The sequence below is a fragment of the Chroicocephalus ridibundus genome, chromosome 7, assembly GCF_963924245.1.
Source record: "Chroicocephalus ridibundus chromosome 7, bChrRid1.1, whole genome shotgun sequence".
Lineage (NCBI taxonomy): Eukaryota > Metazoa > Chordata > Aves > Charadriiformes > Laridae > Chroicocephalus > Chroicocephalus ridibundus.
In genome coordinates this window covers 11130344-11143189 of record NC_086290.1, presented here as the reverse complement: position 1 = coordinate 11143189, position 12846 = coordinate 11130344, and the positions used below count along the sequence as shown (strand labels likewise).

At 46.5% G+C, this 12846-nt stretch overlaps 1 protein-coding gene across 1 annotated transcript in view; it reads left to right on the top strand.

The window, feature by feature from the left end:
* Window positions 1-5994: 5994 nt before the first annotated feature.
* LOC134518172 (TGF-beta receptor type-2-like) overlaps window positions 5995-12846 on the top strand; it is a 34670-nt gene continuing 27818 nt past the window's right edge. The window contains exon 1 of the mRNA XM_063340537.1: window positions 5995-6130. Within this exon, the coding sequence (XP_063196607.1) occupies window positions 6070-6130 (61 nt within the window). The 5' untranslated portion in view covers window positions 5995-6069. The remainder of the gene's footprint in view (window positions 6131-12846) is intronic.

Genomic DNA, 12846 nt, shown 5'->3' with positions numbered 1-12846 from the left:
AGATGACAGATGCACTCCCCCACCTCTCACTCCAAGGAGAGGAAAAGGAGAGATAAAAGAGACTTACGAGTTTAGGAAAAAACTAAACTACTTTAATGAAAAATTAATAATAAAATATAAAAGGATACAAAGAAATAGATACAATATAAATATATACAAAACCAGATCAAGTTCCTAGGAAGGTGTCACTGGCAGGCACTGGGAAAGTTCCAGACTGGACTCAGTGACAAATGGGAACTGGAACAGACTGACCGGGATCGAAACGCAGATAAGCTGATGGGGTCCTCCTCAGACCTCAGTCATTGAAGTCATTGAAGCCAACCGCAGCCTGGGCTGCATCAAAAGAAGCGTGGCCAGCAGGGCGAGGGAGGTGATTCTACACCTCTGCTCTGGTGAGACCCCACCTGCAGTACTGCAAGCAGCTCTGGAGTCCTCAGCACAAGGAGGACACAGGCCTGTTGGAATGGGTCCAGCTGAGGACCACAAAGATGATCAGACGCTGGAACACCTCTGCTATGAAGACAGGCTGGGAAAGTTGGGGTTGTTCAGCCTGGAGAAGAGAATGCTCCAGCGAGACCTTATAGCAGCCTTCCAGTACATAAAGGGGGCTACAGGAAGGATGGGGAGGGACTCTTTATCAGGGAGTGGAGCAATAGGACAAGGGGCAACGGTTTTAAACTGAAAGAGGGTAGATTTAGATTAAATATTAGGAAGAAATTCTTTACTGTGAGGGTGGTGAGGCACTGGCACAGGTTGCCCAGAGAAGCTGTGGCTGCCCCATCCCTGGAGGTGTTCAAGGCCAGGCTGGATGGGGCTTTGAGCAGCCTGGTCTAGTGGGAGGTGTCCCTGCCCAGGGCAGGGGCGTGGAACTGGGTGATTTTTAAGGTCCCTCCTAACCCAATTGAAGAAAGAGAACCACTGAAGGAGAGCCCACTAGAGACAAAGGCCTCAACAAAGAATCCTTAGGAAAAAACCCACCCTGACCCTTTTGGTCCCTCAGGGTTTATATTGAGCATGGTGGATGGGATGGAACACCCCATTGGTCCGTTGGGGTCACCTGACCTGCCCACAGGTGTGACCTCTCCACAGGGTACACACCCAGGTCAGCTGACCCCGGTTGCCACGGCAACGGGTGTGCGCAAGGGCCTCCCCCACCCCAAAGCGGGACAGAATGCAAACAAGGAAGCCACAACTAATCCACATTTTTACAAGAATCTGTAGGAGCACATCAATAGCATGAAGGAAAATTTACTGAAAGTGGCTTCAAGCAGCATCAAAGCAAGCCATGGGAAAAACTCAAAACTTAATCGGAAGAAAGCAAGAAGATTAAGCACAGAACTGAACAGAAAAAAAACCAAAACAAAATAAAAAAACCCCCACAAACTGAATAACATTGTAAATAGTAGAAATGGGCAACTTAGACCTTTACTTAATCTTGGTGCACCTTTAGTCAAGAAGCCTGTTGCATGCAGTCTGAGAGAAGTTAGGAGCTAGGCCAGTGTTTCTGGGCTACGGAAAGACTCCAGTTGAAGTCAGGCATCACTTAAAAATGCATTTATTCTGCGTGGATACCAAAACAAGCATTAGCTGAGAGACTGGAGCATGGGAAAGTTGGCAGGGTTAAGGAGAAGTGGTTGTGGCAATGCAGACAGGGCCACCTGTGCCCGAAGGAGGTATAGCCGTGTCCCTCAGGACACATTGCTGGCTTTGATTGTGCTCCTCGTGCTATCTGATTATCAAAGGTTACACACCACCGATGGGACAAGCTGCAGCAAGAGAATGGAAAATGCCGAAGGTCAAGTCATGGCATTTTCCCCTAGATGACAGCAGGGAGCACAAACCATAGTACGACATATAAGCTCAAACAAACGCTAAAACACTATGAAGCTGTGACAGCGGGAAGGTAATGAGAACTTTTCCAAGAGAGCTATCGGCACGCTCAGCACCCCCCAGGCAATGGCATTTGAATTTATTCGACCCTCCCAGGACTGGAGCCAGTGTCCTTGTGAGTGCAGGACGGAGGCGGCTGGATCAGGTCTGCAGCGCAGGGTGCACATCCTTCTCAGGCAACAGTCGCTGATGGCGTGGGGAAACCAAGGCCATGCTCAAAGGATGCAGAAGTGATGACACTGAAATTCCTGGTGTTTAATTAACTGCCAGGACAACTTGGGAGTAATTCAATACAACCACAAAATATATGCACATAAATTAAGAGTATGGATTTGTGCTCACTAATAGAGGCTAAATCCTGATTCTATCAGGTAGCCATTTTCCTTAGACCTGCCTTTTAAAACTTCGAAGTAGAAAACAAATCCTCTTCACAACAGAAAGACTCGTGGACCTTATCTGAAGCCCAACATCACTACTGATATCAACAGATTAAAAAAGCAATAGGTATTCGTTCAGACATGTAACATGCAAGCAATCAAGAAGGCCAAGGAATCATCTTCTGATTGCAGAAGTAAACTAAACACCTTTTGTTGTAGTCAGTCATTTTAAGCCCAGTGCCCCTGTTATGATCTCTGAGGTCTATCGGGCATGGAGGAGGTCCAGGGAAGCTGAGGAGCATTGCCCTTGCATTAGCACTGTCCAGGGCACGGCTACATGGTTCCCTTCTCCCCCTTCTCTCCCCTCACGTCCTCTGTCACATGAAGGTGATCGTTGCCCCCGGGAAGAATGAGAGGTTTGGCTCACCTGGGTCTGGCACACGTCCATTGTGACGTTACCCTGCACAAAGGTGTTTAGTGCCTACGTTGGGAGCTTCATATCTATTGATTGATTGCAGAGCTTTGCCTCCCACAGTGGAAACCCAGGCTGTTTGAAACCTTCATTTAAATATAGGCTATATTGTTTCAGGTGTCCAAAGTTTTATTTTACTTCTCTAGTAAATATCTTCCAGCTCCTGAACGAGAACTTTGGGAAAACTGCTCCCACAATGCAACTTAAAAATCACCCTGCAGAGACCTTACGTTCCTCAGCCTAAATCCAGCCTTCAGTGTGTCTTGAGTTATGAGGTTGTCCAGACCACTAATAGAGGAGCAGGGGAATTTACACCAAAAGGAATAAACAAGCCAACAATAAAAATAACCATTTATCTCTTCTTCCTCCCCAGTGTCTTACTCCAAAGGTCACTGTGTTCTCTCGTGGAAGAAAAGCTTTATAATGTGAATTTAGACACTTCAGGCTAAATCCCAGAGTTCTTACTCACTTTTCCCTGAGTATCTTTGGTGGATTTTTAGTTTGCATTTTTAACTTGGATAAAGTCTGAGAAATAAGCAGGGGCTCCAGAACAGAACTGGTGGTCAGAGGAAAGCCCAGGTCAGTGGGGCACATGCGGCGTGGCTCCCCACTCGACCCAGCGTGACTCACACCATAACATTAGGAAAGAAACAAACTCCCAGCCTCATGTTATTCCTATTTTGCAGATGAGGTTTGCTTACAATAGTGCTCAGCGGACCGAAAATGCAGGTTACGGGAGGGTACATCAGCAGCAATGGCTGAAGGGACAGGTTCCCTCTGGGCAGAAAGCAGCCTGCAGAGCCCACAACACCATGTTTTACCAAGCAGCAGGTCTAACATCGTCTAGAAGTAAGTACAGCTGTTTAAGAAGAGCGCTTCCTAAAAGCTTCCCCTTGCAGAACTTCCTGTAGAAACCCAACTGCCTTGTAAAGATGCCATCGCATGGGACAGCTACTGCCTTTCATTTCAGTGAGCTCTGGCCCCAAATCTCTCCCTATGATTATTCTGCAGACAGGACAAAGCATTTTACAGGGTTCAGTTTGGCCCAGAAGTTGTTTGGGATTGTCCAGGTTTTTGGAAAACGCAGCTCCCGCAGCTCAGGGTGCCTGGCTGCAGGGATGTTGTGCAGGCTTCCTGCTGCCTTCCCAGGTTCTGCCGCTAAAAAAATAATATTCCTTGCTTCCCTTGCATTTCCAACAAATACAGTGTGTTTTGTCAATGTCCACCATTGTTTAAAGCCCCTTCAGGCTCCTGCTGGGGACATTATTTCTCTCCGAGTTTCATAGGCAGCGGGGGATTCTTCCTGATTTTAAAGAGGGCTCCCATAGATCATGAGTAATCTGCGATGTTCCTAACACAAGTCTTATCCAGCTGCCTTGTAACAGAAGGGCTCACGTCTGAAAATCCAACCCACAGCCTGAGCGATCTGCGGGCATTTTGAAATGTGCTGGATCAGAAAGAGGAGAGTTGGCAGGTCACCCAAAAAAACCACTGTGCACATGGCAGTTGGAAAATAATGTCTTTCTGAAAGTTTGCTAAACATTTGCTTGTCCTTAGCCCTCAAATGCCATACCTCAGCTGTTGTAACTCAGGCCAACACACCTCTTCTTGATTAATACTACAGAGCACGTAGAAAGATGCCCAGTTTGATGTAGAGACGGCCAAGCAAGGGAGAGCAATGTCGCACCTTGCCTAGGACTCGAGCCGATGTCCTCCAGGGCTGTGAGCAAGGGGCAGCTCTCCCTGTCAGGGAGACCTTTCTAGACTCCTTCTTCGAGATAGATGTCCTCTGTGTACCCCAGGTGGTACCTTCCCTTAGCACACACACCTAGCTTTCTGCTCTGTTATCCCAGGGACACATGGCCATTTCTCCGTGGAGGACAGGCAAGTCGGAGCAGACCAAGCAAGTCTCTGCAGAGTCACGCTGGTGTAGCCATGGCATGGGAGAGATGCTTTGTATTTATCAACTGTCTGAACCTTGTCTAACACCTCCCCTTTTTCCTTTTTAAATACAAAAGAAGGGGAAAGAGATACCATTATTTAGCTCCCTAACAGAATAATCTATATAAATAATTTACAAAGCAAGTGGGTGCGGTTTATCGGAAAGACTCATACAAAGAAAGGATCTTCAAGTTCAACAGAGCAAAATGCTCACATATAGACACAAGCAGATACAGATACACTACACATCCACCGCATACTCATTAATGAACTAAAAGATGAATTGTAAAAGGAGTAAATAAAAAGCTGGAGATTCACCGAATCAGAGTGCTGTGTATGCATTAAAAATTAATCGATATCAATATCAATAACTATAAAAAATTAGCCTCACCTTAGGGCAGGCATTTTGACTGCAAAAGGCCTCAATTACGACATCTCTTTCTCTGCCACACTCGATTACATTGATCATTATTTTAATGCAATCGGAAGGGTTGGGGTAGATCATAGGGCAAGAGTTTGAGGATTTTACTCCTCCTTTTGCCACTGATTGATAGCGTTAACAACCAAGGCAAGTCAGATTTCTGTTACGTTTCACAGTTTCCCTTTTGTAAGTGGGATAATATTTCTTACAAGTTTTTGTAAAGCAGTTTGAGATCTTGGGGAGAAAGCAGCTATTTAAATGCTCTATGTTATTATTTTAGGCCCTGATTCAGGAAAACATATAAGTATATGTTTAAATCCTGCTGCTTTAATGGGTCAAAAGCACCCACTTTAGGCTAAGCTCATATTGATGTGGTCTTTCTGAAAAAGCTGCCCTAAAACTTCTAATTATCCCTATTAAAAATATAGCCCGTTGAAGCTTACTTAAAAGATAGAGTTAATTTCTAAAAGGGGCAGGGGGGAAAGTAGTGAATTAATGGCAGCTCAGCATATTGAAGCATTACCTTCTGTGTTTTATTCAGAGGAGAGAGGCGTGCAGGAGTACCCATGCCTTTTTGATTAGATACATGCAGTAGACATTAGGTCCCCTTCAAAGATCCTTGGGTCGTTACGGAGCTGGGAGCAGCTCCGGGTTGTCACTGGGGAAAAAAAAAATAAAAATCAAACTCTCTTTCTCGGAGCCAGGCTTCTTCCCCCGGCTCCCCCCTCCCATATTTGTATATATTTCGAGAGGAGAGTCAGGCTTAGTTTGTTCATAAACTGCAGTTCCTGGGCGGACCCCACACACAGCTGGGCTTTAGCGGCTGGATCCGCCTTCCCGGCAAGCCTGGCCGGGAGCCTCGCAAACTCGGGGCTCTGGGCTTGACAGCAGAAAGGCAGGAGACTGGCTGCACCGAGGGAGGATGAATTGGTCAATGCCGTGAAGCCGGGCTTCTGGTCGCTGGCGGGATGCAGAAAATGGGTTACTGGAGGAGACCGGGTCTGCTTTCCTTACTGCTGCTCTCCTTCTGTAAGTAGAAAAAAAATGTTTCTGGTTAGACAACGTTAAGCAACATACTCCGAGAGAGGCTGTTTATTTTTCCTTCCTCCAGCAAAATAGCTAATCTTTGATTTCTCCCCTGACAGCAATTAGCTGGAGGATTGGAAATAGCAGAGAGTTGAGTAGAATACGCTGCTACGACTGCATCAGCTGTGTATTTCTCTTTCGGCGAAGGGCGAGCGATTGCCTTGGTGGAAAGCGCTGCGTGCTCGCTTGGAGCAGCTCGCAGATGTCAGTGTTTACAGCGCAAAAATATATATAGGTCAGCATTACTTGTTGGAAGTTTTTATTTTATTGAGGGAGATTAAAAGCAACTGAAGTGCACCGCTGAACGATCTGGCTTCGACAGTGTCCAGATGTGGTGAAGTTTGCAGCTTAGAACTTTTATCAGCCCCGGTTTATGCGCAGAATTAATCGAACTATTAAAGAAGGAAAGAAGTGGGGAGAGGGGGAGGAGAAGTGTCTTTGCAACAACATCTGGTTATTCGGCAAACCTTTCCAGCACTTACGTAAAGGTTTCTTTGTAATAAGTGCCCTGTTTAGGTTTTGATAGCACTTCTTCAATACTGTAGATAAAACCCTCCAGCAGCACTTGAAAATGTGCCCATCCATGGTTTAACTTCTCTTGTTTATATCTTGACGATTGTTTCATAACAGGGAATAGATTTGTATATAAGTGAGTGTTATATACACATCTCCTAAGTATGTGTGTGTATCTTTCTGTATATACAGTGCCTATGTGTATGTATACATACATATATCCCTATATAGTATATATTTATGTATTTGCACGGACAATGGCACTTTTTGCAGCGAACTCTTTTACAAACACAGACCCGTTCCCTTTGCTATAGAAATTTCAGTGCAACTAAAATTGCTTTTTGCTCAAAGCGATGAAATAGGATGTTTATAATTCCAGTATTTTTGCAACCAAATGAAATAACTGGGGGCAGGGATCTGTATCTGCGTTCACTTTACATGGGTCCCCCTATCTACAGCAACAGGGAATGAAAGAATATGATCGGTCGGTAATTTGGGTGTAGGCAAATACAAGCCTTGGTGCAACTGGTGAAGCCCAGAAGACCCAGATGGGGGATTTGGGACATAAAGTCTGGTTGATTTTTCAAAAAGTTGCGGAGGTATGTAGTATTCATTATTGTAGATAATACCCTAAAGTGTGGTTTGAAATGTAGGATGCTATACCGATAACATCCTGCTAAATTAATCACATTTGGAGCAGTACTGAAGGAATTACTACAAGGTATTATTTAATGCACAGTCTTGGGTTGTTTTTGGTAAGAAAGAAGACCACTAATTATCCTTCAGAAATACCTAATTTTGGAGTTATTTAACTTATGGTTTCCTTTTTCTGAAAGGCAAGGTTTTAATCTGAAAGAAGCCAAACCAAAACATATCATGATTACTAAGTTCATCTGAAAGGTTATGTGAGTGATATGATGACAAAATTTGCCTCCGTATAGGGAAAAAAAAAATAAGCCAAGGCTTGCTCCCTCTGATTCAGCTCAACAATGGTATAGGTTTTCTGGGGCTACATCCACTTCCCTTGCGTATCGTGTTATGATCGACCCTGCGGTCATTCTGAGACAGTTAAAGTATTCTGGGAGCCCACTTTGCATTGACATTAAGAGAGGAGGGAACAGCAAGTGCCCGAAAATGACAGAAAGTACACGTTCAGCTGGTCTTCAAGCAACAAATCCCACCGCTCGTCCAGCCCCTCTTTAAAGAGTGACAGCGCTGGCCTGGGGACAGCAGCAAAGTTGCTCTTCTTAGCAGAGAGATTTAAGACTTACCATAGAGAACATGGCGTAGATCGCATCTTAGGTGTCCCAGAGTAACTCCCTTGAGGCCAGCCGAGCATCTTCAGGGACTTTGCTGCTCTCCCTAAGAGTTTACACCAGGGCAGCAGAGACCCCAGTTTGTGCTCCACGCTGCCTGTCTCTATCCCTTTAATCACCAACATGGTCAAGAGGTCATCAGACAGCACATCTGACCACTTTTGTCTGTACGTGGATGAAAAAAGGTGGTGGAAAAAAGGACTGTAGTCTGACAGACCACTAAAATTTCAGCTACTGGATTTCCCTAATTCTTCCTGGCCACCTCTAGCAAGGCTTCAAAATACCTACCCTTAAATTTCTCCCCAGTGGCTTTGTCTGCTGAGGGCAGCATTTTTGCATGTCTTTCTCAGCAGAAGGTGCAGACAGGAGCTGTAGCTGGACCACTGCTAACCCAAACCCTCACGCAGGGGAGCGGTTCTGGATCTACCTAGCGCAGGACAAAAAAATACAGGGATCATTCAGGATTAGAAAACCTGTCTTGCACTGCGGGGATGAAGGCTTTCAGTGTCTTTATTTTGGCCAGGAGAGAGTTGGGAGGTGTGCTAGTCATCATCTGTAACCAAGTCCCAGAGAGATGCTTTCTGGCAGAGGGCTTCCTCTTCTGTGGGGCAGAGGAAAAACAAGATTTACACGCTGGAAGCTGAAACCGAGCACTTTTGTGTTAGAGCACAACACAGTAAAGTTGTTCCAGCAGGTAATTACTCAGGCTCAGGATGTGGTGGATTTTTGTTGCTCAAAGCCTTCAATGACTACAAGACTACCTGCTCGGTGGACTATAACCTGGAAGCTACAGACGTGTTATAGGGATTACTATATTGTGCACATGCAAACACTCTGGCCTTAAAGTTAATAATTAGTTTTCCTGCCCTGTTTTGCATCAGAATCAGGAAAGTCTCCCTCATGTCAGGAATAGGGCTCAGGTCAGGCCACGCAAGCATGGGGCTGAGCAAAATCTCGTCTCATGGAGAGGAGAGAAAAGCACCACAATTCTCTGAGCTGTTGAGACAACCTCAGAAAACGTGAGCTAAGTGTCACTGGTGAGACAACAGCTCTTGGGGCACGAAGAGCCCCAGGAGCCCGGCAGAGTGCCTTTGGGCATCCAATCTCCAAAAGAGGACATGAAACTCAAAATCTGCCAGGGCACGTAGCACTTACCAAGGGAGAGCTGTACCCCATGGGACCTGCTGAAGCTCCAAAGAAAGAGAAAGAGGATTTGTGAAACAAGAAAAGGCTGTGGGTCTGCTGCCCCAAGTCCAGAGCTCCCAGATCCTGCCCTGGGTCCAATTCCGCATAACTCATTTCCCCATTAAAATGCTGTCCCACTAAAATATCCTGACATTTTTTTCTGTGAGTCTCCTGCGGTCCCTTTGCCATGGTCCCTCAAGGCCCTTTGATGGCTCCGCAGAGAGCGCATTCGAGGGGGTATCTCTTGGTAGGTGGTGGCTCTCTGAAGCCACATGCTCTTTCCTGCTTGCACAAACCAGCCCCTGTTCCTCCACTGAGCCTCTTCAGCTAAACATATAGAGCGTATATAATTCATAAATCATGACAGGGAGCTCCGGGGCTGTCAGAAAAACATCTCCGGCTTTTGATCTGCTCAAGAAATCTCTGACCTATCCCAGGCTCCTCAGGCAGCTCGTTCAAGAAGTTGGCCTCTTATTTCTAAGGTCACCAGAGCTAAATCCAGGGGCTGTAGTGACTCCTCGGGCAGAGGAGCTATCGGGATTGCACCCCAACACCAACCCACACACTGTTCAGGAACACAAGGTGAAACCTGAGCTGGCGAGAGGACGAGGGAAAGAAGGGGATGAAGGAAGAGTCACCCTCTGTTTCACAGGCAAATACATCCATTTGCAGAAAGGGGCTTTGCAGGCCCAGGGCTGAGCCGGAGCAGGGAGCAGACCTCTTCTCCCAGGCTACGCTGCACACAGAGGTGGGTGCTGCCCGCTCCAGGACACATGGCCGCCGGGCTGGTTATGACAGTCCTTCTCAGGTAGCATCATATTATGCTTTGGTGTTGTTTTAAGACAGCCAAAACACCAAGGAAGAAATTATCACCCTCAAAACAAAGCAAGAGGCTGCAAGGGCCTCATGTTGGCTGGGTGCAATTAGCTGTGTTGGGAGCAGGCACAGCATCCCATTGCCTGAAGAAGCTTCTGCGTCCTACCATGAGGCTAAATAAGAACAAAGTTGCAACAAATTCCCCAGTTAGGAAATAAAAGCACAAGAAAAACCTTGACAATGCAAAACTGGGGTCCTTTGCAGTGTTGCAAGTGGCATGAGACTCAGGAAGCAAAGTGATAGATTATTTTGAATTCACCTTTACACTTTTCCAAACCTGATACTACAGTTTCAGCCCTTGGTGTAAATTAGACTAACTGCATGCTAAGGAAGCTGGCAGTACAGCTATGCCAGATTTATGAAAGCGGGCATTTCCTCTCCCCTTGCGTCTCCAGCTTTGCTCAGACTTGAGACGGGCTGGTCATCATTAAAGCTGCTCAAATCTGTATTTTAGTGGGGGGCTTTGTGGAGGAAAGTCCTTTCTGAAATATGATTCCATGGGACTTGAAATTAAAACACACCATTTTCTCAAAAAAACCCACAACCAAAGCTGATTTTTACTGGTGTTATCACTATTTAACAATGGTCACAAAGACATTTTTGTGTACTAGTAGTAAAAAAGTTCAGCCAGCTGCAATCATGATACTTGTTACTCCCATTAGAGATGGAGTCCTGAACAGATGTATCCCACATATTCACTGAATACGCAGAAAGCAAACATTGGCATTGAAAACAGGTGACTGGGGGCTTTTATTCTGAGAAAGTATTCAACTCTACTGCCTGTCCTCCACAGCCTTATATTGTTCCATGTTTCGCTCTGCCGAGTTTATTTCCTCAGGACGTTATTTTCCTCTCCCCTTAGTGATAACTCTTTGCAATAACATTTGCTTTCAGCCAGGCTCCATAGTGTTGCAGCTTGCCATAAACTAATGAACTCTCCCATAGATTGTCGTGTTTTCAAGGAAGCGCAACATCTGATCTTTTTATTAAAAAAAAAAAAAAACCAAAAAAACAAACCAAAAAAACCCAGTCCCACCAAGGAGACAAAATCAGCAGCTCCCACACACTTTGCTCTTCTCACATCCAGCGTTCAGCGCTGTGTGCCAAGTGAAAGCCTCGCGCTGGAAGGGGCCTCCATCTAGAGGGGAGATAACACCACAGATGGCTGCCGGCCTTATCAAACCTGTGGATTACAGCTATATTATCTCCATGCAGGACCCCAACTGTGGGATAACATTTCCTTAGGGATCTTCAGGGGGAAATGAAGGGGTGGCTGAAGGCTGTCTTGGCCCCACTCGCATGCATATCCCTGAATTCAGAGATGATGGTTGTGATCCTGCCTCCGGAAAGGATCTGTAAGGTCCATCAGAGTCATATTTCTTGTTCGTCAGTTGGTTCATCTTTTTGTTACAGCCCATGCAGGGCTGAAGCTCTCCTGCCAGCTGCTGGTAGCTGCCAAGCTTTTAGGAGAAGTGGGAGAGCCTGCTTATCGTGCAGTCCCCTCTGCAGCCCGTGCTCCCACCAATTACGCTGCTCCAGGACATACCCTTTCATGGAGCCGTTCCACTGCAGTGTTTTGCTTCCCATTGATAAGCCAGGAACACGCCTGACAAATGACAGCTGATTTATACCACAGCAAATGCATCTCGGCATTGGGGCAATTAATGTGTCCAGCTGTCCACCACAGCCTGCCGCGCTGCACTGGATGGAGGGCTATCGCCCACGTGGATTCCAGCATCTCTGAGGATATACCCCAACCTAAGCGTGACCCTTGACTAGACAGGATAATTTACAGCTGGACTCAAGATTAAAAGAATAATATTTTTTTTAAAAAAGTCATTTTCAACATTTCTGCTGTGCAATTTGCAGCTATCAGCAGGAGCAAGCTGTAATGGGGAGCTGACGTGCGGCTCCAGTGGTGGCAGCTGCTGGGTGTCACTTTGCAGAGTCTCACGCTCCAGTTCAACCCACGCCTTGGCCATGATTCTGGAAGTGGTTGAAGCAGTGTGGTACTGGGCATACTCTGCCTGTGGCAAAACCTCTCACCTTGCCAGGCTATGGATGGAGATGTTCCCTTTAGCTCCATGTCCTTTACTCTGTGCTGGATCTGAAACTCCAACTCTTCTGGGTAAGTGGAGGTCCAAAGAAAGCCATCCCCAGCAGCTTCCACCCCAGCTCCAGAGTCAGTGGTGATGAGGCCCAAAGGTATCTGAAGGAAACTCCTGTCCACCTTCACTCAGCCTGCAAAGAGCTGTGGTTCCTCCCATTGCAGCATGTGACGGCAAGTCCTCTGACCATGCGCGTCACATGACATGTGACCATGTGCCTCCAGGACCATCACACCCTAATACATCCTCTGCATGCAAACCAGCTTGTGCCAGAAACTGGAACCAGGGCAACCATGGCAGTCAGCAAAGAGGGCTGGCTGGTTGCTCTGGTCTGGTGTCCAGGTGGGGCTGAGCCCTGAAGCTGTCACCTGAGGTGACACCAGCTGATGTGATCTGATCATTGATAAGGCATCTCCTTGCCCCGATATCTGAGCATCTCCTAATCTTTTCAGTTCCCCCAACATCCCTGTGAAGATGTTCCCTCTGGGAAAAATACATTTCCCCCCCTGGGAAGTTCCTGCCCTTCTGGTTGTTACACCACTAAGAGGGGCCCTTTCCTTAGATCAACAATGCAATATCCTGAGATTTTTATACTGATCCCTCCGCACTTCATCCACTTCAAACCAGAAGGCTTGCCTGTGTCCAGCATTGCCTTGGGGCA